Source organism: Streptopelia decaocto (assembly GCF_964273445.1).
Source record: "Streptopelia decaocto genome assembly, chromosome: 8".
Lineage (NCBI taxonomy): Eukaryota > Metazoa > Chordata > Aves > Columbiformes > Columbidae > Streptopelia > Streptopelia decaocto.
Window position 1 is genome coordinate 7305402 of NC_138662.1, and position 20966 is coordinate 7326367.

At 42.7% G+C, this 20966-nt stretch overlaps 1 protein-coding gene across 6 annotated transcripts in view; it reads left to right on the forward strand.

Annotated features, from left to right (window-relative positions):
• The window catches only part of RAD54L2 (RAD54 like 2), a 68324-nt gene that overhangs the window by 17147 nt on the left and 30211 nt on the right, over positions 1-20966 (forward strand). For 5 of the 6 annotated variants that reach the window (XR_014184788.1, XM_082060193.1, XM_082060192.1 and 2 more), the window contains one exon: positions 3677-3883. Coding sequence is in view for 5 of the 6 variants with exons in the window: in XM_082060193.1 (XP_081916319.1) it covers positions 3733-3883 (151 nt within the window). In the remaining variant the exon portion in view is untranslated. Of the gene's footprint in view, positions 1-3676; positions 3884-17919; positions 18307-20966 lie in introns of those variants that run through there. The other variant, XM_082060194.1, reaches the window with a different exon arrangement.

Here is a 20966-nt window from a genome sequence, read left to right on the forward strand (position 1 = left end):
AATACATGAGGACAGCAGAACTGTGTCCAAATTTGCAAGCCCTTGAAGTTTCCTAATTCAGAACTGGGCCTCCTTTCTGTGCAGCCTGAGGAGGAGGCAGTCAGCACCACATGGCATTTACTTGCTATTTGAAATGTTCTACCTTAAAAAAGCAAAGCCCAAAAAACTTCAGGCCTATTTTTATCTTCGTTGAAAGACAGGACGTAATACATGAGAGAGGCTGTCTTGGATGCTAATTTGATGTGCAGTTGATTGCAGGGTTTAACTTCCCGGGTAGGATAAACATGACAGCGCTTTTTTCCTCCCTGAGTAAGCAAGAGGATTTTTCAAAGTGTTTTCACCTAATACCCCACCATGTGTTCAACCAGGTGCTGTATCGTGTGGACTTGTGGCTTTCAGTTGTGAACTGTGGCATGGCACATTTGGTTTGTATTTCTTGGTGCTGCTGAACACCAAGGGCAGGAGGCTGGAGGCTGCTGGGCTGATGGGAAAGTCCAGACAAACGATAACTTTGATTAGTTGAAGGTAATCTGTTTATCTCTTGCAAAGTGCCCTTCCTGCAGTGATTAAATGTTGAGCACAATGTGCCAGTGTGTGCAAAGGCAAGACATGGGGCAGGTTGTAGTAACTCAGCCATAAAACGGTCGTGGCAGCTACAATCTGGCCCTGTTGTGTAATTCCCCTTGGTGGAAGGCTCCAAACTGGGTCAGATCGGTGTGAGAAACGAGGACAGTCGCATGGCTGCGTGGTGCCTACCTGCCTGTCCTGCCGTGTCCCTGCTCCCGCTGCCACCACGCGGCATGACAGCCCTTTGGCAGGGTGACAGCCCACCCAGACACAGCCCACCATACACAGTGGACAGTGGCCGAGGAGGAGGATGGGAGGGAGTTAGACAGACGGCAGCGTGACAATAGGCACAGGAGCTCACCATCTTTGTTTCACCCAGCTTCTGCAAAGTTTAATTAAGTCTTTTGGAAAGCTTCTGTTTAACCCTCCTGCTTGTGGTGGGGCTGCTGAATGGGTGTCAAAAGTTAGCTTATAAAGAACATATGTGTACTGCTGAACAAAAATAAACCTTAAGATTAGAGCCCTTTTGTACTCCAGTCTGAGAGATGGCTGCTCTTCACTGTGTTTGATTTTATTTATAGAGATACAAGGACCCACATCTTTTCCTTTAAACAATTTTTGTAAAGTGTTTTATGGTGTGTGGGGTTTTTTTTTTGCTTTGTGGTTTTTTGTTTGTTTGTTGTTTAGTTGTTGTTGTTTGGGCTTTTTTTTTGTTTTTCTGTTTTTTTAGACTCTGCAACAAACAATGAAACATGAGAGATGATACACAGGAGGATACTGATAGGAGAAACTGTATCATGTGTCACGCTTTGACCTGGAGCATTTAGTGGCATTAAAAAAGCACTTCTGCTTTTTCTGTTTGTAGATGAGAATTCATTCCTGCTGTGCTAGTAGTGTTTGTATTTTTTCCCTCCTTTGGGTTTTTTTTGTTGGTGCTTAGTTTGCTGGGATAGTAAAACATGGAAAATTTTTAGCATGGTTTTGTTGATATGGTCCCTGGCAGATAGCATGCAAGATGCTTTATAGCACAGTCTGGACAACATGGGAATAAATAAAACGCCTCGAAATCCCAGGTGACTGGCAGAGACCCACAGAGGTAACACTACTGACCACCTCCTTCTGAAATGTGAGGAAACACATGCAGCTTTACAGTTTTGAATGCAAAAAAAATTGAGTACAAAACCAATGTTTATTTTCCTCAGGCCTGAATATCAACTGGAAGGGAACGTTGTTGCTATTTAAAAGTAAAAAACCCCGCTGTTTTGAAATACAACTAGACTTTAGCACAGCATTTTTCAGGAAAAAAAAAAATGCGATAATAGTTTGTTTTGCATCTGCGGTCCCTGGCTGAAGTCACGGGGTCAGAAAGTGAGCAGAGCCGGCGCCGTGCCCATGGTCCCAGCGTCGCCGCGGGGCTCGGGACCTGCCACCAGCAGACCGCAGAAGCTGAATGAATCTCTTTGGCTGGTGTAAACTGGCACAGTTCCACTCGAGCCAATTTAGATGTTGGCCTTTTCTACCATCTGCTTGACTAAGCCAACTTATTTCGTGTGACACGTGTAACAGTGCAGGGATGTCACTTGCCTCTGCCTGGTGGTATAGTGCTCCTGGGACCTGGCGGTGAAAGGCTTCCTATGCCAATACCAATCCTGCAAAGCCTCTTCTTCCCTTGTGTTTATTTTCTTTTGGACACTCTTCAATGTTATTGAGGAGCTGAGAGAGGCAAAGCGGGAACTGATGACTTCAACTGGAATAATTCAGTATACTTGACAGATTTTCAGCCTTGCTACAGGGGTGTTGAGTTGTGCCTTTAGCCTTCAAGTTTCTGAGCTCATCTAGTTACTGCTGAAACACAGATGAAAATGACATTTTAATGTTTCTTGAAGTGTTTGTAGATATGCATGCTGCCTTATCTGCTTAGATTTATTTTTCTATAAATGGCTGATTAGTTCTCAAACATTTCATAGTTTACACTGGAAATGTGGTGTAAGTAGGGGGCAGTGGAAGATGAGTAACGAAGAAATGTTTCCCTTGTCTGTCTTTAAAGCTTTCTGGGGAATGTGTGGGTAGTAATTCTTCTGAGGCTTGTTTTTTGAACACATACTTTGCTTTATGTTCCTTGAGATCACGATGCCGCCTTTATTTTTCTTTCTCAGTTGTGTTTGTTTCTTTTCATCCATCACAGCTGCTTTATGATAGTTCTTTGTGTACGGAAGAGGAGTACCCAGGAGTACCCATCGCTGTCCAGAAGTGACAGTGCATGATCTGAACAGATGAACCTATGATTGCCCTGGCCCTCTCTTTAGGCTTTATTGTTGTTTTGTACTGTGATTTCTGCTGTGATGCACTGGGGTACCATAACAGAGGAGTCATCCCCAGGCAGCTTCAGTCTTGTCCTTTAGAGCAATTCTCTCTGATCCATCCTTCCTTTGTGTTCACTTTTCTTCTTACCCTGCTTTACAAAGGGACACACAACCTTTAAAAACTGGATCTTCATTGCCTTCTGTCCATACGGTTATTAAGGTAGCGCTGTGTCTTCTCTGTTGGTTGGAATGAAGGCTTCAAACAGGCTGTGGTGAGGAGCTGGTGACCTTCCCAGTGGGTACAGCTGAGCCAGAGGATGGTTTCTGTCTGTGACCCACAGTCTGTGTACTGCGGTGCTCACAGTGCTTGGGGTTCAGGGTAATGGGTATCCATATGGTGTTCTGGGACTGGTCCTTTTTCTGTGCTTCGTGTTTGGATGGCAGTGTTCTGAAATAGTTCACATAATGTATTTATTTTTGCATTTTTCTATAATCAGACATTGGTGCTATGAATCTTTCTGCTGTCTACATGTCAAGGATACCAATAAAGATGTTTTGTGGTATGATTAGTTAATATGTTGTTTCTGATGTTAATTCAACAATGCTGGCCCTATATCATCATGATACATTGCTTATGGCATCCATTTTCTGCACAGGATTTTGTGTACAGTCTGATATAACTGTTATTTAAAAGACCGATGGCAGGTTTGTGTTTTTATATGCAGTAATCCTGCTATGATTTTGAGCCTTGAGGATCAAAGATTGGGATTTACTGGGCTCGTTATGTACCTCTTCTTTCCTCGCAGGGCTGCCTCCCGGTAGAACATGAGCAGGTAATGCACAAGGAGCACCACTGGGAATCATGTCAGACGAGTCAATCTCAGGGAGTGATCCGGACCTGGACCCGGACTTGGAGCAGGAGGATATGGAAGAGGAGGAGGAGGAAGATGAGGAGGAGGCGATGGAGGAGGACAATGATGGGGATGATGAGGAGGACTTACTTGATGAGAGTGGTAAGTGAATGGGGTTGTGAATTTCTGCATACATTTGTTATACAAAACCAGAGTTACTGATTTTGGTGAGTGACACCTTGGTAGATAGCACAAGGGTTAGGATTCGTCCAGCACTTAGAAGGGAGAAGTGCTCATGTGGGTGTATAGTTTAAACAAGGATTGAATGTAGGTTAAATTTGGACATCTAGCCGAAAAAAGTTTTCATCATGAAAACAAACCACAAGCATAAATTGTAAGGAGGATAGAAATTTTAAAATAGCTACAGATTCAGGGAAAACAATTATATAAAGAATTAAATAAATCAGTTTACAATTACTTGTATTATTAAAAGGATCTGGTAAAATTAAATATGTTTACATCACTGGCTTGCCCATAGGTAAACAGTTAATGGATGCTGTGGGCAATTACTGATCACAATAATAATCTTTAACAACTGAGAAATGTTTTCTCACAGTGTACAGGTTTGCGTTTTTTTTTGTTGTTGTTTGTTTGTTTTACAATATGAAAGGTGGCAGTGCTGACTAAGGAAGTTGTCACCTTCTATCCTCACCTAGTTGTAAGTGCCCCACTTTCCTCTTCAGTCAGGACCAAGGTAGCTGTTTGTGGGCCTGTGCTGCACAGGTTGCATTTAAGCAAGATTAGGTAACTGCTCTGGTTCATGGCATGATCCTGGAAATATGTTTCATCCATCAGAAAGGCCAGTGTTCTAGGGCACGTAGACAGGAGTGCATGGCTCAGGTGGGAATTCCCCATGCTGTATTTGCCACTAAACTCCTTTTATCATAAAACTACAGCCCATGCCTAAGGGATGTTGTATTTGCTTCCTTTAAAATTATGATTTTTTTATAATTTCAAAGAGTATGTGGATTTTCTTAATGCACCCCCTTCAACCTACGGAGTATAGTTATCCTTTTCTTAGTGTAGAATGTGTTAAAGACAGATACGTCTTTCTTCCTGTAGTTACTGAAGTATTTTTTGTTTCAAAGTACATTGCTGTACTCAAGGGGTTTTCTTTTGTTGTTTTGTTTGGTTTTTTTTTTTTTTAATATTCTTTCAGCCAAATGCTACTCGAATATACTATTTTGATTTTAAATGCTTATAAAATGTTTACACAAATTAATTTTATTCCTCTAGTTTTATTCACATGATGGCTTCTTCTAATGAGAAAGTAGCAGAAATGGAAGTGTTAGCTCAGGTAAGAAACCAGGGAATTCCCAGGACATGGAGTTACAAGGCCACTGATTACTCTGTCTCAAAGGGACTGGCAGTCATCTTGTCACTTTGTTCACAGGAACCTGTGCCCAGCGGAGCAATAGGAAGCATGACATTGTAGACAAGCTTTTATTAACAGAGGAGTGGCTGTATGTCATGTCCAAGTGGCTCATTCCACATGGTTATTTTATCATAGACCTATGTATTTTATCATCTACCTCCGTCTTATAGTGTCTGAATACTCATACTTGGATTATTTTTTCCAAAGCAAAGGTAAATCAGAACATCGCTAACTGTTAATGACAGCTGTTTATTTTCATTTTAAAACACTAGAAACATGTTTATGTTTTGTATTGTGTTAGTGACTAATTAAAAATAGATTTTAACAAATGTAGGAAATAATGAGGAAGATTTAAAAGACAATTTACATATAAGTAGCATAAAATATTTTTACAGTTGTTCATTAGATACAGGAAAAACTCTCTCTTACACAATCTGAGCAAAGCTAGATTGCCTCTGAGCTTTCAGGTTGTTTCAGCTTTATTTCTGTCTGCTAGAGTATCAAGATGCTTTCTCTGTCCTTAGCTGTATAATTACTGTTTTCTGTGGAGGTGTCCACTCTGCTTTTCCTGATGTCTCATCACAGCTATGTACTGCCTTAGAAATGTCATTTGATGTCTATATTACCTTGGATCTAATATAAAACCAGTCTCCTCCTAGTTGGCCTATGAAAACATAGATGACTTCAGAATTAAGAGGATCATTTTATTTTGTCCATCAGATATTTATAGTCCCGTCTCTTTGTAGATGACCTCCGTTCATAAAAATCCTCTTAGGAACAGACAGTTACTTTGATTCACAAGAAGGAAGCGTGTGCTCTAATGTTTACACTATGAAGTTTTTTAACAGCTTAATTTTAATAATTTCTGTTAAGCTTTGTTCTGCCTGTTCCCAGCTGTGCTGTTCTCCTCCCCTTCTGGTACTGTGGTTGTTCTGTAGATGTTCCATTAAGGGTCCCGGGGGATCCTTCCCTTGTGGACAGGTTCTTGCATATTTCTAGCACTACAAGATTTAAAAGATCGTTAATCTTTCATGGTTATTTCCTTGGAAGAGCGGCAGGCTGCATCTATGTTTTATCCAAACTGAAATGGATTACTTGTTTTAAATAATAGTGATGATAACAATTATAAAACTAACATTTTTACTGCTTGATTGCAAAACAGTGGCTTTGTTTTGGGTATGTAGGTTTTCCATGATTTGATGCTGACTCAGATTCCTTATGAACCTTCCATGGTTAATGTAATGTTACCCACACCTGTTGATGGTTGGAGGTTTGGTCTCACACTTAGCAGTCACATGGGTTTTGCAAATTTAACCTGTTTTCCTTTATTTTTATATATATATATATATAGTGTGTGTGTGTGTGGAATTAATACTTGTGGTGGTTTCAGTTTCAGGATTTTGTGTTCTTTTACGTTCTGGTAATTAGGAGTGCTGTCTTCAGTTTTGGTGCAGTTTTTCTCATTCCTGCTCTGAGAACCCGAAGTTTTGTTTGCATTTAGTGTAGGCTGTCGCACAGGTGGTCTAGAGTTTAGTCTGGATGTTTATAGTACAAACTTTGTCTTGATGAAAGCAGCTCTTAAACCTTCTCCTCCTGCCCCCAGGGAAGAAAGAGAGCACAGAGGACTAGTTTTCTGAATATTTCTGAACAAGTGAGAGTCAATAACCACATAGCTTAAATCCTTTGTACCTTCAGGGGTGGTCAGTTAGTGAACCTTAGCATCATGTGTAGGAGCTCTGACAGCTTTAGTCTTTTTTTCTAGCACACTTCTGCCAGGACATGCCTACCCTGACACTTCAGACCCTTTCCAGGGGCTGCCAGGCTGCACACCCATCCTGGGAGCATGTGTCAGTCCTACCCAGAGGCTTCCGCTGCTTTTCCAGGTCATCCCTGCACGCTGCATCTTTTTTTCTCATCGCTTGTGAGCAGCAGCACTTGTTTTATCATGTTTGATTTCGTCATAGCAGTGCGTGACTGCTAAGAACTTTTTCCTTAACTCCCTAAATCCTTTTCACTAGGAATGTGATGTGCTGATGACTGTAGAGATAACGGGCTGTTTTAAGTCCTGCAGTTCTTCTCTGATCCCGGTAGTTGCTCAGGGCTGTGTAGAGCTCCATAGAAATGAAAGCTAATTTGAGCAAAGAGGAAACAAGCCTCCAATACGGATTTTACAAATAATTTCAAATGCAAGGACTGTTCATACCTCAGAGCTTTCCTGAGGAAAGCTGTTGAGTGTTTGAACAAATCGCACTGTAGTGCTCTGGTTTTTTTTGTGTTCTGAATGTCTTTGGATTATTCTGATTGAAGTCTCTGAAATTCATTGTCTCTTACTCATTGCTGTAATTCTGCTATTAATAGTAGTGGCACGTTGCTTCTTACCTCTGAGTATATGAGTTACACACTTTTTTAAAGGTGTAATTTGGGTAAAAGTGTAAAGAGGTGATTGTTTCAGTTCTCTGAAAGATGTCTTAATGAGCACAGGCATTCAGACACTGTTCTCAAAAGCTGCTATAGTTCTGTTTGCACACAGGATGTGTGGTACAGCAGACAGATTGGAGTCAGTACCTCTGGCCTATGAAAGTGGACAATTTTCCAATACCACAGTAGTACTGCAATACTTGATGTACAGATGTACCAGGCAACACTAAATAATAGTGTATTAGATGCTACTGTTGTGATATAATAATATCCATGCAACTGGCATTGTCTTCTGTCCTGTGTTGTCTGCTTTGCCTGTTTTCTCCTGTCCCATCCCTTTTTTCTTTCCCCAGGGCTGGGTGCATGCCAGCTCCATGGCATCTGTGTCTGGCTAGTGGAGAACAGGAGAAGGTGGAGGCATTCTGCCCTCCCTCTTCCCACCTCAAGCTTGTCCTGTTCCTACTCCTCCCCAACAAAGTGCTGGAGCAAAACATAGCTGAGCAGGGTTTCTGTGGACAGATGGACGCTAGGAGAGGCGTGAGCGAGGAGCACAGTTGTATTGTTGGTGCAGAATTGCAAGTCCCGGGAGAGTGGAGGACATGGGGTAACTGCTCTTTTGCACTGCAGCTTCTCAGTAGCGTGAAGGCACCAGGGCCAAGTCTGAGAACCTCTGAAAGACTGGCACAAGAGCTTAGTGAGGGGGAAGATCGACCCTTTTCCTCACCTTAGCCTCTTAAAACTCTGCTCATCCCTATCTATGACATTTTGTAGCATCATGACAGACTCAGTTACCTCTTGTTTCTGGAGCATCATCCAGAAAGTATTCCAATGGCTGCATTTTGTTTGAACTTGAGCGTACCACTTGGTACTCACAGTTTTGAGTTTCCTGCGATACCAAGGCAGGAGCACTTGACTTCAGATGGCAGCCACTGTCATTCAGGTTTGAAAAGATCTTTGCTTTCCTTGAACTCTCACTAGAGTAAAGGCTGTTTGTTTAAAGGAGTACTGCTAGATCAGCTTCACATACAATTTGCACTTGGTGGTTGGGGAAAAAAATGTTGGCATGAAATTATAGTAAGAACGTATTTTGTTTAGTGCGATGTTCCTGTGTGGCTCATCATCATGTTGCATGCAGCAAGGGGTGCAATTACTTTGAAAGTGAAATGGATTTGTAGCTGCCTGGATAATTTCTTTGTCTAACCTGAGGGGAAAAATCAGTAGTTAGTGCCATGCTTACTAGAAAGTTCATTAGCACTTGAGTTATTAAAGCTGAAATTATTTCGGAAATCTGTTTTTAAAGTCATGTGCAAATGTGAGTTAATATTTTTTTGAATGATATGTGAATGCATCCTTGAGGTGCAGGGAGCTGCTGCTCATCTTGGAAGATCATGTTATTCATGCGCTTCCCACCTCCAAGTCATTCCATCTTTACTTCTCCCCAACAAAGTGCTGGAACAAAACGAAACTGGTGTGTGTGTGGGAGTCCCCAGCTGGATGTGTGGGGTTGAGAACAGAGCAAATTTCTGTCCTTACAGGGAAAGAGAGGAAAATCGTTGTTATAAATCTGTTCATTTAGCAGGCTCCTTCTGCTCATGTACACGAGATTTTACTTTTCATCTGAAGTAATTCTTATAAATTGGGTCATGTTATACTCACCTGTATGAAAATGAGGGGCAGAGCGTGAAGAATTATACCCTGCTAAATTATATCCTATTCCATATCATTTTATATCCAGATTTAGAAAGGCCTTTACCGCTGGAAGGGAAAAGAGGGAGCTGCTGTTAGAAAGAAATTTACCTGCATGTGTCCCTTGAATTGGATGGTCCTACTTGAACTGGAAATGGAGATTAGTAACAGCAGCCTGAAATCTGTGTTCTACTTTTGACCACACTGCACACCACTTTTTCTTAGGAAAGACTGGTTTTAGGTTGTCCTCCCTATCTACTAGAAAAATTAAATACATACCTTAAGAAGAGGAGGAACAAATAGGTACTTATTTCTTTAATCTCTGAACTCCTTTAGGAAAGGAGCTTTTCACAGCTGTGTTGAGGGTAGTTGGGCATCCCAAGGTCTATGCAGCCTTGGAGACTTGTAGCTGCTCTTTGAGCAGCTCTTTAATGAGATGTTCCACCTGCTGCAGTACGTGGGCATGATGGACTCGATTGCTTCTTGCTTTCTCCCTCAGGCTGGTGGTACACAGGCTTTGATTCTTGTCCTTGTTCAGCTGGAGGCTGGTGGCAGGGGCTGAGGAAAGGGGCAGGCCTGTTGGAGTAAACTTGAAGTGGAGAGGAAGCTCTTTTTGTTGATTGAAAATGGGTGAGTCAGAAAAAAGGTAGGGAAGTCCTGACTTTTGTTTCTTTCCCCAAATCTAGAAAAGCACTGAAGACGATCAGGAGGATTCCTTTAATTTTAAGCTCTGCTGTATTCTGTATGTACGTATGCCAGAGTGGTGGGTGCCAGTAAGTAATAATCCTATAATTTAATCTGCAAGTTATCGTTTGCAGAGTGCAAGGTGGATTTCTTGGGGGGAAGAGAAGAGTGGTGATTGACATATTTCCATTTTTCCTTCTCGATGGATTTCCTTATCTTGATTCTTTTATTTTGGTTACTCGGGGCAGGATGCAGCTCCCTCTAGAGTCCACCAGTACTATTTCTAAAGAGGCTAGAAAGACATGTCCTGGAGCAAGCCAGCCTCTTCTCCACAGTAAGTTTGTTGCCTCCACGGTATCCCTGATCTTTCTAAGCCTGGGAAACGAAACCTGAACTTCTCTGTACCACCGTGCACTTTGCTGTTCTTAGACAACCACATAGATTTTAATGCTTATAGTGACTTTTTGTAGACTGTCTTCCAAGCTAATCAAATTGTTATGGGAAACTGCATTACCTTATAAAATTATCCTTATAGATCAGATTTTTAAAATATGCTTTATCATATGAGTACAGACTGTGGGGCTTGACCTTGAATCAGCTGGTTGTGGATAACTCAGCAAACCTGCATCTAACTGTAGATATTGGATGCATTTCTCAAGTGACTTGCTATAACTAAGTTGCTGAGGGGTTTTTATTGTTTTCTCAGACCCTGGAAGGGATGAGAGCATCTCCAAAGATGCTGGGTGTCTGTGAAGCATACGCTCTCCGCCTCTGCACATCTTACATTCGAGACTTGCGTTGGTTTCCTAAAACCCAGAAAATTACAAGCTGGCTGTCATCTACGTTTCCACAATCCGGCTGAATAAAATACGAAAGAGATAGTATCAAAGGTGAAAAGAGACTGGCTACTAGTATTTGCAGATTTAGCAATCCTGGTTACTGAGTAATGCAGAGAGGTTACATTGAAATGGCAGGGAAAAAGGCTTGGCCCTCATATTTAGGCAAAAGCCCCACTGGTTTCTCTGGGAACTTTGCTTCGTTACAGAAGGCTGCATATTTTACCCATTATTTTTATTCTGGCAGTTTCCCTATAGTACAGTCTGTCTTTCAGAACAAATGGTGTTTCTGTGTGCAGTCGGAGGGGTTTGGACCTGCCTGGCTTTTGTCTGTACCCAGCACGTTGTACGGGAGCTGCTAACGCCCATGCAGACCCTGTGGCAGGCACCCAGCTCCCTTGAAGTGACTTTACTGGACTCACTAAATGGTGACATTAAAAAAAAAAGTCCTCTTGGGTGCTTTGCTGGGAACAGCCAGTACCGTGTGCTTTGTGAGCTCCCTTTCTGTGAGCTCTCGTTGCAGGGGGATTGGACTAGGTGACCTTTAAAGGTCCCTTCCAACCCAAACTATTCTATTATTCTGCTGAAGCTGCAGATTGCCTTGCTGGGCATTTTGTTTGTGTTGGGGCAGTTTAGGCTGTTGGAAAGTGATAAAGACAGGTGGAAGTCCCTTGTCTATGGGCTCTTTACCCATAAATATGTGAGGAGCAGGGGAAGGTACCAGGAATGGAGTGCGGAAGGAGTGACACCAGGGGGTTGTGGGGGATTTATTGACCGATTCCAGCATTTTAACTAACCCTGTGAACTAGATTATTCTCAGCAGGGTGAGGTGTGGCTTGAAGGCTGCTGTGGGAAGGAAGGATGAGATCCTGACAGCGCTGTCCCTCAGCCCCCTTCACAGGGAATTACAGACTGACGATGTCGCGGGTCGGTCCCTGAGCCTTTTGCCGCGCACTTGCTCTGTTTGAAAGTGCGGATGCTTTAGCCGTTTCCTCTGCTTATCCTAAGCAGGGGGAAGCTCCGAATGAAAGTTTGTGACTCCTCTGTCCCCTCCCAGGCTCTCTGACAGCAGTTTCCTCTTTGAGAGGATGGCTCAAAGTCTGGCAGAGCCTGAAGGTTATATAACCTGGAGTAATGACTCGCTTTACTTCTTTAAAAGGAGGTGATGACGCCAGAGCTCCACTTCCTTCAGACCTGCCGACTGGGCACAGGGACTGGCTGATCTCACAAAATGATGTGGTATAATAACTAGCTACACTATTTTTTTTTCCTCAGTTCTTCCTCCTTCCTTTTGATCTATTGCATATGATGGAATACAAAATAGAAATATTTCTGTGCAGTTCAAGAACAGCCCATGTCCACAGCTCTGCATTTTCTATTTATATGTGTATGGATTTTTTTCAAATGTTTTTTACCTGTAGCTACATGCTCTCTTTTCTTAAAGTTGCCCCAAACGTGAGAGTAGCTTGAATGCCCGGGGAGCGGGGTCAATGAGCGGGCGGTTTACTAGCTGAAGAAAGAATTGCTCCAAGATTTCCATGGGGAGGAGAAGTATCTTGTTTCTTCCTGATTTTCTGGTAGGGGTTGTGCTTTATTGGCCAAAACCTTGTTTTTCTCTTTTCACAAAGCAGCCAGAGAATCCCTAAGGAAGGATAATCACACTCATGTTTACTTCTCTACCATGTTTGATACCTTTTTCCCTGTGTATGTTTTCAATAGTCAGCTTTGTACCGTACCTATTCACTGCTAGTTGATACCATACTCCATCGTCTGAAACTTCTGAAACCATGACAAAATCACAAGGAAACTAATTAGCAATTTTGCAACATGGTATTTTCACTCTTGAACAGGTAAAGAATGGCAAAGTGACTTTGCCAAGGTTGCCTGATGAGTGTGATGGAGCCAAAGTCAAAATCCTGTGCTTTACATTTTAAGCAGCACCCCTTTTATTTTCAAATGTACTGAGCGAAACACTTATCTGTTTTCCGTTTGAGTTTAAGCTATGCAAGGGGTCCTTATTTTCATTTTTCCTTAATTTATCTGGTATTGTGCTGTATTTAATGACTAGTTAAGTAACATGTGCACGTAGCTATATGTTACACAAGTATAATGTTTTTTTGCCAAGAAACAGCAGCAAGTTTGTAAGAGGGGGGAACTGTTTTAACTGAACTAGAAGCATTCTTCAGATTTTAAAACACAGTATCACATCACAGTTATTTGCTTTATTTGTTGTTTTAATTTTCTGCTTAGGCTTTATAGAAAACCGCAACACCGAACTTGCTGAAGTGTCCGGCTCGTCGTGTGGATCAAAGTTTTTGGTGCAATACCCATTTTTTTTATTTTAATGACAATAGTTTGTACTACAGATGTTGAAAATGTGTTATTCACATTTTCTTCAACATGCAGTTCACTGACTCAGTCTCAAAAAAATTAGGAGTCAGAAGATATTATTTTCACTCGCAAATAAGAATGAGACGGGAAAGCTACAAGATTAAATCTTTTTGGAGTAGGTGAATAGAAACTTCTAGTTTAAGTCTCTGTCAAAACAAATTTTGCAATTAAAAGCTTCATCTGTGTACAATATTTAAATACTTGAAGTAGTAGAAACAATTGTAAAATGGCACTTTTCTGTACTCTTAGCTTGTGATTTATGTCAAATTTGCACCTAGAGGAAAACTGAAGTTAAAGTTGTACAAAATCGCTCTTCCGTGGTGCACAAATACATCGTGTCATCAGCAGCAGAAATGTAGCAAGTTACAGGAAGATATGAGAATCAGTTTCTTGAATATAACAGATTGTAACTCGATGGATTTAGCTTTGATTAAGATGCTGATACATATCTGTGATATAAATCCTTCAACTTAAAATCATTACATCTTGTAAAAAACAAGCTTGTTTTCCTCAGTGCATTTAAACAGCCTTTGAAAGCCCAGCGCTGAAGTCTGAAAGTGTCTGTTTTGCCCCAGTGAGAGTCTGAAGAGCACTTGTGCAAGGCGCTGCAGTTCATCACTACCTGTATTTTGTGTGATTAGATTTTTCTCACATTATGTACAACTTCCCTCCCCGGTTATGATTTAAATGAGTGTGGGAAAGAAAATAAACCAAGATTCATGTGAATGCAAACAAAATGAGAAAAAACAGATTGATCAAATTTTATGCCTTACATTTCAGTCCAAAACTCACTAAAATCAATGGAAAGTCTCCTCTGATTTTCTGTGCTTGGTTTAGGTCTAATTGAAGAGGAGTTTTAATTTACAGCACAGAATTTGTTTAAAAAGCAAATGATTCTTAAAGCCCAGCAATACTCAGTTGGCAGCAAGTAGTGTGGAGTTTAATTCTGTCTGAACTGGTTTAGGTTGATAAACACCACCTATGTTATAACCAACACAAAATTCTATTCTTGTGTGTTTTCCATGTTGCTAAAACAACAAGGAAAACAGGACAGGGAAAACAGCTTTAATGATGGTTGTATGTGTTCCTAGAAGCTGATAATCAGGAGTGAAATTTGGCTGTCAAGCCTAGTTTGTGTTTAGTAATGTACAAACAATTCAGATTCATAGGCAGCTTTTCTACTGGTTGGTGATCAGTGGGGTGTGCAGAAGCAGCTGCTGGAGATGGAATAGCCTGTGAGAGCCTGTGCTGGGTTTGGCTGGGATAGAGTTAATTTTCTTCACATTATCAAGTATGGGGCTATGTTTTGGCTTTGTGCTGGAAGCAGTGTTGATAACACAAGGATGTGTTAGTTACTGCTGAGCAGGGCTTATACACAGTCAAGGCTGCTTCTGCTCCTCACCCCGCCCCACCAGTGGGTGGGCTGCAGGGAAACAAGGAATTGTGAGGGGACATGGTTGGGACAGTTGACCCCAACTGACCAAAAGGACATTCCATACCATATGGTGTCATGCTCAGTATATAAAGCTGGGGGAAGAAGGACGAAAGGGGGAATATTTGGAGTGATGATGTTTGTCTTCCAAAGTAACCATCACGTGTGATGGAGCCCTGTGTTCCTGGGGATGGCTGAACACCCAACTGCCCATGGGAAGCAGTGAATGAATCCCTTGTTTTGCTTTGCTTGTGTGTGTGGCTTTTGTTTTACCTATTAAACTGCTTTTATCTCAACCCAGGAGTTTTCTCACTTGTATTCTTCTGACTCTCTCTCTCATGCCACCGGAGGGACTGAGTGAGCGGCTGCGTGGGGCTGAGTTGCTGGCTGGGGTTAACCCATGACAGAAAGCTGTGGGACAGGGAAGGGACTGCACAGCCAGCGTGGAGCAGTCGAGGATGGGCAAGGAAGGTTTCTTGTGTTCTGCAGGGTGGAGATGAGAGTGAACAGCACATGGGGCAGTCATTGGAGAGAAGGGAACCACTCCAGCTTGTAGGAACTAAGAGCATGGTGGCACATGGTGGATCCAGAGCCTCTCGCCTGCAGTTTGCTTGGTTGGCGCGGATCGGGTTGATGTTGAGCTGTCCTGGAGAGGACAAGGGGAACAGGAGGTTGAAAGAACTAGGTTCAAGGTGGACAACAGGCACAGGGATGGGGAAGGTGAGTCACTTGTGTTATGTTTTGGGATATTTTGTTGAAACTTTTTAGTTGACCAGGGTTTAGTTTGGTTCCCCGCCCCCCTCATCTCCAATATTCTCTGCTATACAGAGGAACTGGTGTCCTGAAAACCTTTGTGATTGAGCTTCTTGTGTGTGTAGGCAGGTTTCGGTGTGAGTTTGAACCCATATGAATTTGCAGTGCTCAGGGATGCTGACATTGCTGCTGGAAAGACTTGTCAGTATTATAAAAGCCTTTGATCTTGATATTCTATGAAAATCAAATTTTATAGTGATTTTTTTTTTAAACAGGGGAATCTCCTAGGTTGTTTGCAAGGGAACCTCTCAAGTGACATCGGTTTCTTGACCAGCCTCTTCTGTGGATTAGTACAGTTGTACAATTGCAAAGAGCTTGTGGTTTGAGGCTGAGGTGGGTGAGGTATGACAGCCAGGTGAGATTTCAGACCGTGTAAGGAAGGCAGAACATTCTTCCTTACCGGCAAGGCTGGCCTCGCAGAAAAGCAATTTAGTAAATGGGCTTATCTATAACAAGATTACCTTCCATGAGGAGCTCATTTTATAAACTGACTGTTTCTGGCAGATCTAATTCTTGGCTATGTGAATACGTATTTATCATGACTAACAGTGGTGGCCTCCCCAGTCGGCTGTTGTAAGTAGAAAAGCTAGAAAAATTCCTTTCCATTCTGCACACTAAGGTGAAGGAGGAAATCTCCTTTTTATGGTGGTGTGCAGAAGGACAGGTATAGGTCATGTTTCCCCCACTGTATTGAGCTTCCATTTTCCTCGTGCTTATTTGCTGCAATAAGCATGGCTTGGAAAATACCCAGTTGCATTTACACAAATACTTGTCTTTAAATCTTGCTTCCTAGTTTCGTAACTCTGTTAGGTCAGATGCTGAGGTCATGTTTGGTTATTTATTCCAAAGTCCTTACAAGGCCTGCTACAATATCCTTGGCTATATACTTTTCTTAATATATTTGTCCCTCTTTTCCCCCTTGATGACCACTGTAGGTTGTATGTACCAGACTATTTGAATCTGTGGCACGGGTGAAAGGCTGTCTTGTTACCAAGGTTCTTAATTTTAGTAGAGTTCATAATATTTTATTTGGTAAAAATTATAAGGCTCTAATTATGAAAATAGCACCTTGGGTTTGTTTCAAAGTTGCGATGTACCCTGAAGCAATGCGGATACGTTGATGGTAGCAAGTGTTCACTGCCCTCTGCCACTATCTTGAATGAAAGGTCTAATAAGAATGGCTGGAGTCACACAAAGGGTACCTGGGCTCGCCCTGGCTGTGTTTGCAGACCCCTAGACCAACCATTACTGTTACAAGCGCAGCATGTTGTCCTGCAGCCCTGCAGATCCGTGCCAGGGCTGCTCAGATACAGCCTGCTTCGGGCTTCCTGTGCCCACCCTGGTTTTCCCAACTCTCACTTGCCAGTTGTTTCAAGTGATGAACTGACTTCGTTATGTGGACAAATGCTTGCTAAGAGCGAGCTGATTGTGTTATGTGTCTGTCAGCCCAGGTTTGCTGTTTGCTGCTGGCATCGAGTACGGCTGTGGAGGGAATCAGACATGGAAAAAGACTCTGTGGCACTGAAGAATGATGTTTAGCCTTTAGGGGTTCAACCGCAGCTTTAAAGTACTTATTCTCTCCTGTGCTTACTTATTCTCTCCTGTACCCATCCTTCTGGTGCAGATGGATGATGGGGAGGACAATTTACTTAGAAAAAGCTTGCACTCCACGAAATCTGAAAGGTTGTTTCCTAAAAACTGTGACATCTCATTCATAGTCCATTTGCTGCACGCAGAGCCTTCTGCAGGCTGCTGGTGCTGTACAAGCTGCCGATTTAACCAGGCGGACAGGGTGCTTTTCTGCCTGTTACTGTGCAAACAGGTTATCAGCTCCCAACATACTTCTCAGGTTTCAGTCTCAGTTGTCCAGTTTTCTTGGAAGTTAGCAGGCAAATAGTTCATAAAATCAGAGCTACCAAGATTCTTTTAAAAGCCAGAAAAGCTGTACTTATTTTTGCAGCTCATTGCCCTCCTCTTTTCCTTTTGTGCTGTGAAACTTGGAAGCGGGTTTACGGTCCCATGTGTCCCCTGTGCGGAACGTCCTGTTGTCTGTTGGGATTCCCCTTGCACGGGCCCCACCGGAGCCCGAATGGTTATGTAAGGATTTTTATTTTATTCTCAGTCTTGGTCTCTGCCACTAGTTGAACTGGATCATGGGCTGAGTGAATGGGATCCGCTCAGAACGGCGTGCAGCTCCGCCGCTCGAGATGAGGGAGAGGAGTGAGACCTCCCCTGTACGCACCCCTTCAGCCTCCCTACTCTTCTTCTCTCTTTTAAAACTCTTTTCCCAGGCGTAACTGAGGTTGCTCCCGCTGATTGGGAACACGTACTGAAGCCAAACGGGCCGGGCAGCGTAGCTCCAGCTGTTGATCCCCGGGGGAGCAGCAGCTCCCTCGGGCAGGGCTGTGCTGTTTGACTCTCCAAGCAGGGGAGGAGATAGTGACAATTTTTATTTAGGCTGAACACGAGGGGTATTTATGTAACAGTGACCCCGGTCCGTCTCGGCTGGGTGCAGGGAGGATATATGCGTCCTGATTCCTGTCACACCGGCTGGGTGGATGCAAGCACTAGGAGCTAGCTATTTACCAAAGTTATTTTCAGAAACCTTAAAGTGCAGGTTTCCCTGCCTGTGCCCTGGACTGTTTTATTGGGAGACATTTCCCACTTGTGAACTGAACAGCCAGTGAGAGTGGATTTAGGGCTCACTGGGCTGTGAGCAGAGATAAGGAGTTGTCGGGAGTGACTGGAAACTTTTGTCCTGAAGACCCTGAGACCAGAATAGCAGAAGGGCTGAGAGCTTGTGGCCACGTTGAACGAGTGTCGGGGCAGAGCTCTTACCTCAGTGCCCTGAGCAGCATGTTACTCTTGGATGAGTCTCAACAGTTTCCAGGTAGGACCCAGGTTGGTGGTGGGGTTTATTTTGCACTTTTTGTTTATTTTTTGTTTTGTGTTGTGGGCTTTTTTTTATGTGTGGTTTGTTTGTTTTTCTTCCTCCCCACTCCCCCCACTCCAACCCCACCTTTTCTGTTCCTTCTTGTTTTCCTGTTACAGACTGTTCATTCTTCCAGCCCCGTTCGTTTCTCCCTCCTGGAGCACCCTACTCACTGGCCAGCAAAGTGCAGGAGGAACCAAGACTCTCCTGTGGGGTTCTGGTTTTAATTTGCTGCCTATCTGGCAGGGATGGAAACAGTTGAGTTTTCAGAGTCTTGCAGTGCTTGTTGGCTTGATGGGGGAGATATAAGAAGGAAACTCTTTCTTTGTACTTTTAGTTCTCAAGACTTTGGTGATGTGACATTCTGGGTCTGGCTGTTGTTGTTTCTGCTGCTGCCTTGTTGTAATGCTGCAAAAGTAATCTTTAGCAAGAGAGGAGGCAGCATTTATTATCAGCATGATTTTATATCCATTGTCTCCTCCCTCACACCCTTCAACTTCTTGTGTATACTTTCCCCCAACATCTTACTGGATAAGAGTTTTGAGAGTTTCTTTTATCAGTGAAATATTTGGTGACTTGCTGATGGGGCAGCAGTCCGGGCACCAGGCAGAGCTGTTGGTGCTTGCTCCAGATCCCCTAATTAGTGCCTAATAGGCTAAGAGCTACTTGGCTTTTTTTTTTTTTTTCCCTCCCCCTCTCATCAAATAGAAGATGCTGATGAAACCCTAACAGGACTTTGCAGTTTTGGGATGGTTACTGCTTAGTTTGCTTGTTGGTGGGAGGACATTGTCTGTTAGAAGAATAACTTTGTTCAGATTTGAGCAACTTTCTAAACTTTTAATTTAACTTGTTACTTTGAGGTCAGGTACTTGGGGACACCAAGCTTCTTCCACCTTGTTCATGTGGCAAATACTTACAGAGTTCATGATATGAATGTAATAGACTAGTCAAAAATGGTCCCCAGGGGTTCCAGCTCTGGGTTCCTGGTTTGTTATACGAGCCCAGTGCAGTGTGGTCTTCATCAGGAGTTTTTATAGAAAGGGCCCATGCAGTATTTGTTGTCCATTAGTTGGAGGGGTGGATTCTAGCAAAAGCTTTCTTAGTTCTCGGGTTGTGGTGGCATAACAAACTCATTTTGGGAGAGTGTGAACTGAGAAAAGAACTACAATACAAAATGAGTTTAGATAAATGAGGAATCTGGGTGATACAAGTGGCTTATGTAACTCAGTCTTTGGAAATGAGACTGTAGGTCATAGAGGGAGAATACAAGGTTAGAGGCCTTCCAAAGTTTTGGATGGAAAGGTATTTTGGGGTCATTTGTACAAACATAGGAGAACAAGAGTGCAAGTGCACTCCTCTTTGTACAGCATTGCTAGTCAAGTTGTAAAGTCTGGGGAAAGGTTCATCACAGCCTGCTCTACCAGCAGGAAAATGGTCTCTGTTTGAGGAAGCATTTGTAATGGAGCTCACATGGTTGTGCTCTGGCTGCTGGATCCAGGAGGGTCTCTGTCCCATTTCTCCATAGCTCCTTGTCCCTGGAGAGGGTGATAAAACTGCACAAGGCCACAGAGTGAGACTGGGACAGAACTGAGTTGTTATGCTCTTCCCTGCCTTGGTGCTTCAACCACTGGTCAGGATTTCTTTTTGTCTCTGGTTTACGTGGCTTTTTCTCACTCCAGGTGTCTGAACACTTCTTTGGGGTGTTCAAAGTAGCAAACACTTGTATATGTGATGCTGTGCGATCTGTTTATAATTTTATAAATGTTTCTGGAAAGTTAGAGAAGATTTTTAATTATTTTGTGGTAGCACTCACCAGTGAGTAAATCAGGGCTTGTGGCAGTACATTGCCCATCCCCATTTGAAAAGAGGCTGTTGCCCTGCAAGAAAAAAAATCTCTTATTTACAGAGCCCTGTCTCTTCTGCATATACAAATGTACTCCGTTTTTTACCAAAGAGGCAGTTGTAATTTTAGCAGTCTTCTGAAGGAAGCAATGCTTGTCTTTTTTCCAGGATGTAGTGGGCTTAGATTTTGGGGTGTTACATATTTTGGATGGAGGTGTCCTTGTGACATTGTGGCTTCAATGTGCATGAGTCTGATTGCCATGAACAACTTTGCAGCCCTTTGTTAAACTCCTTTAGGAGCACACAAAATGGCATCAATATTTTGGAAAGAAAAAGTAGAAACAGATTGTTCTTTGAGTGATTCTGTTTCATCCTGGTCTTATTAGCTTTCTCCAGTGCTCTTGGTCACTTTTCTGGCTGCACTTGATGGGAGAGGTGCCAGTGGAATGCAATGCCACACAGGCTCAAACTCAGCAATTTGTGTTTTGTTCCCAAGTGATGCCTCCCTCATTAAACAGAATCCTTAAAAATTCCTCTGAAATTAGAGACTGAAGCAGAAAAAAAGAATGCAGCTGAAGTTCTGTGCTTTGTTCTAAAAAAAATCCTCAGCTATGTTTTGGTTTTCCAAGTAGGAAATTATATTTAGGGAGACGAAAGAGAACCTGTTGGTCAGAGCATAGGACAGGGAGCCAACAACTTGGGAGTTCCTCAGCACTGATGCCTACCTGATTTCTTCACCTGGGCTTTCTCTTCTGCAAGATGGACAGGGGTTGTTT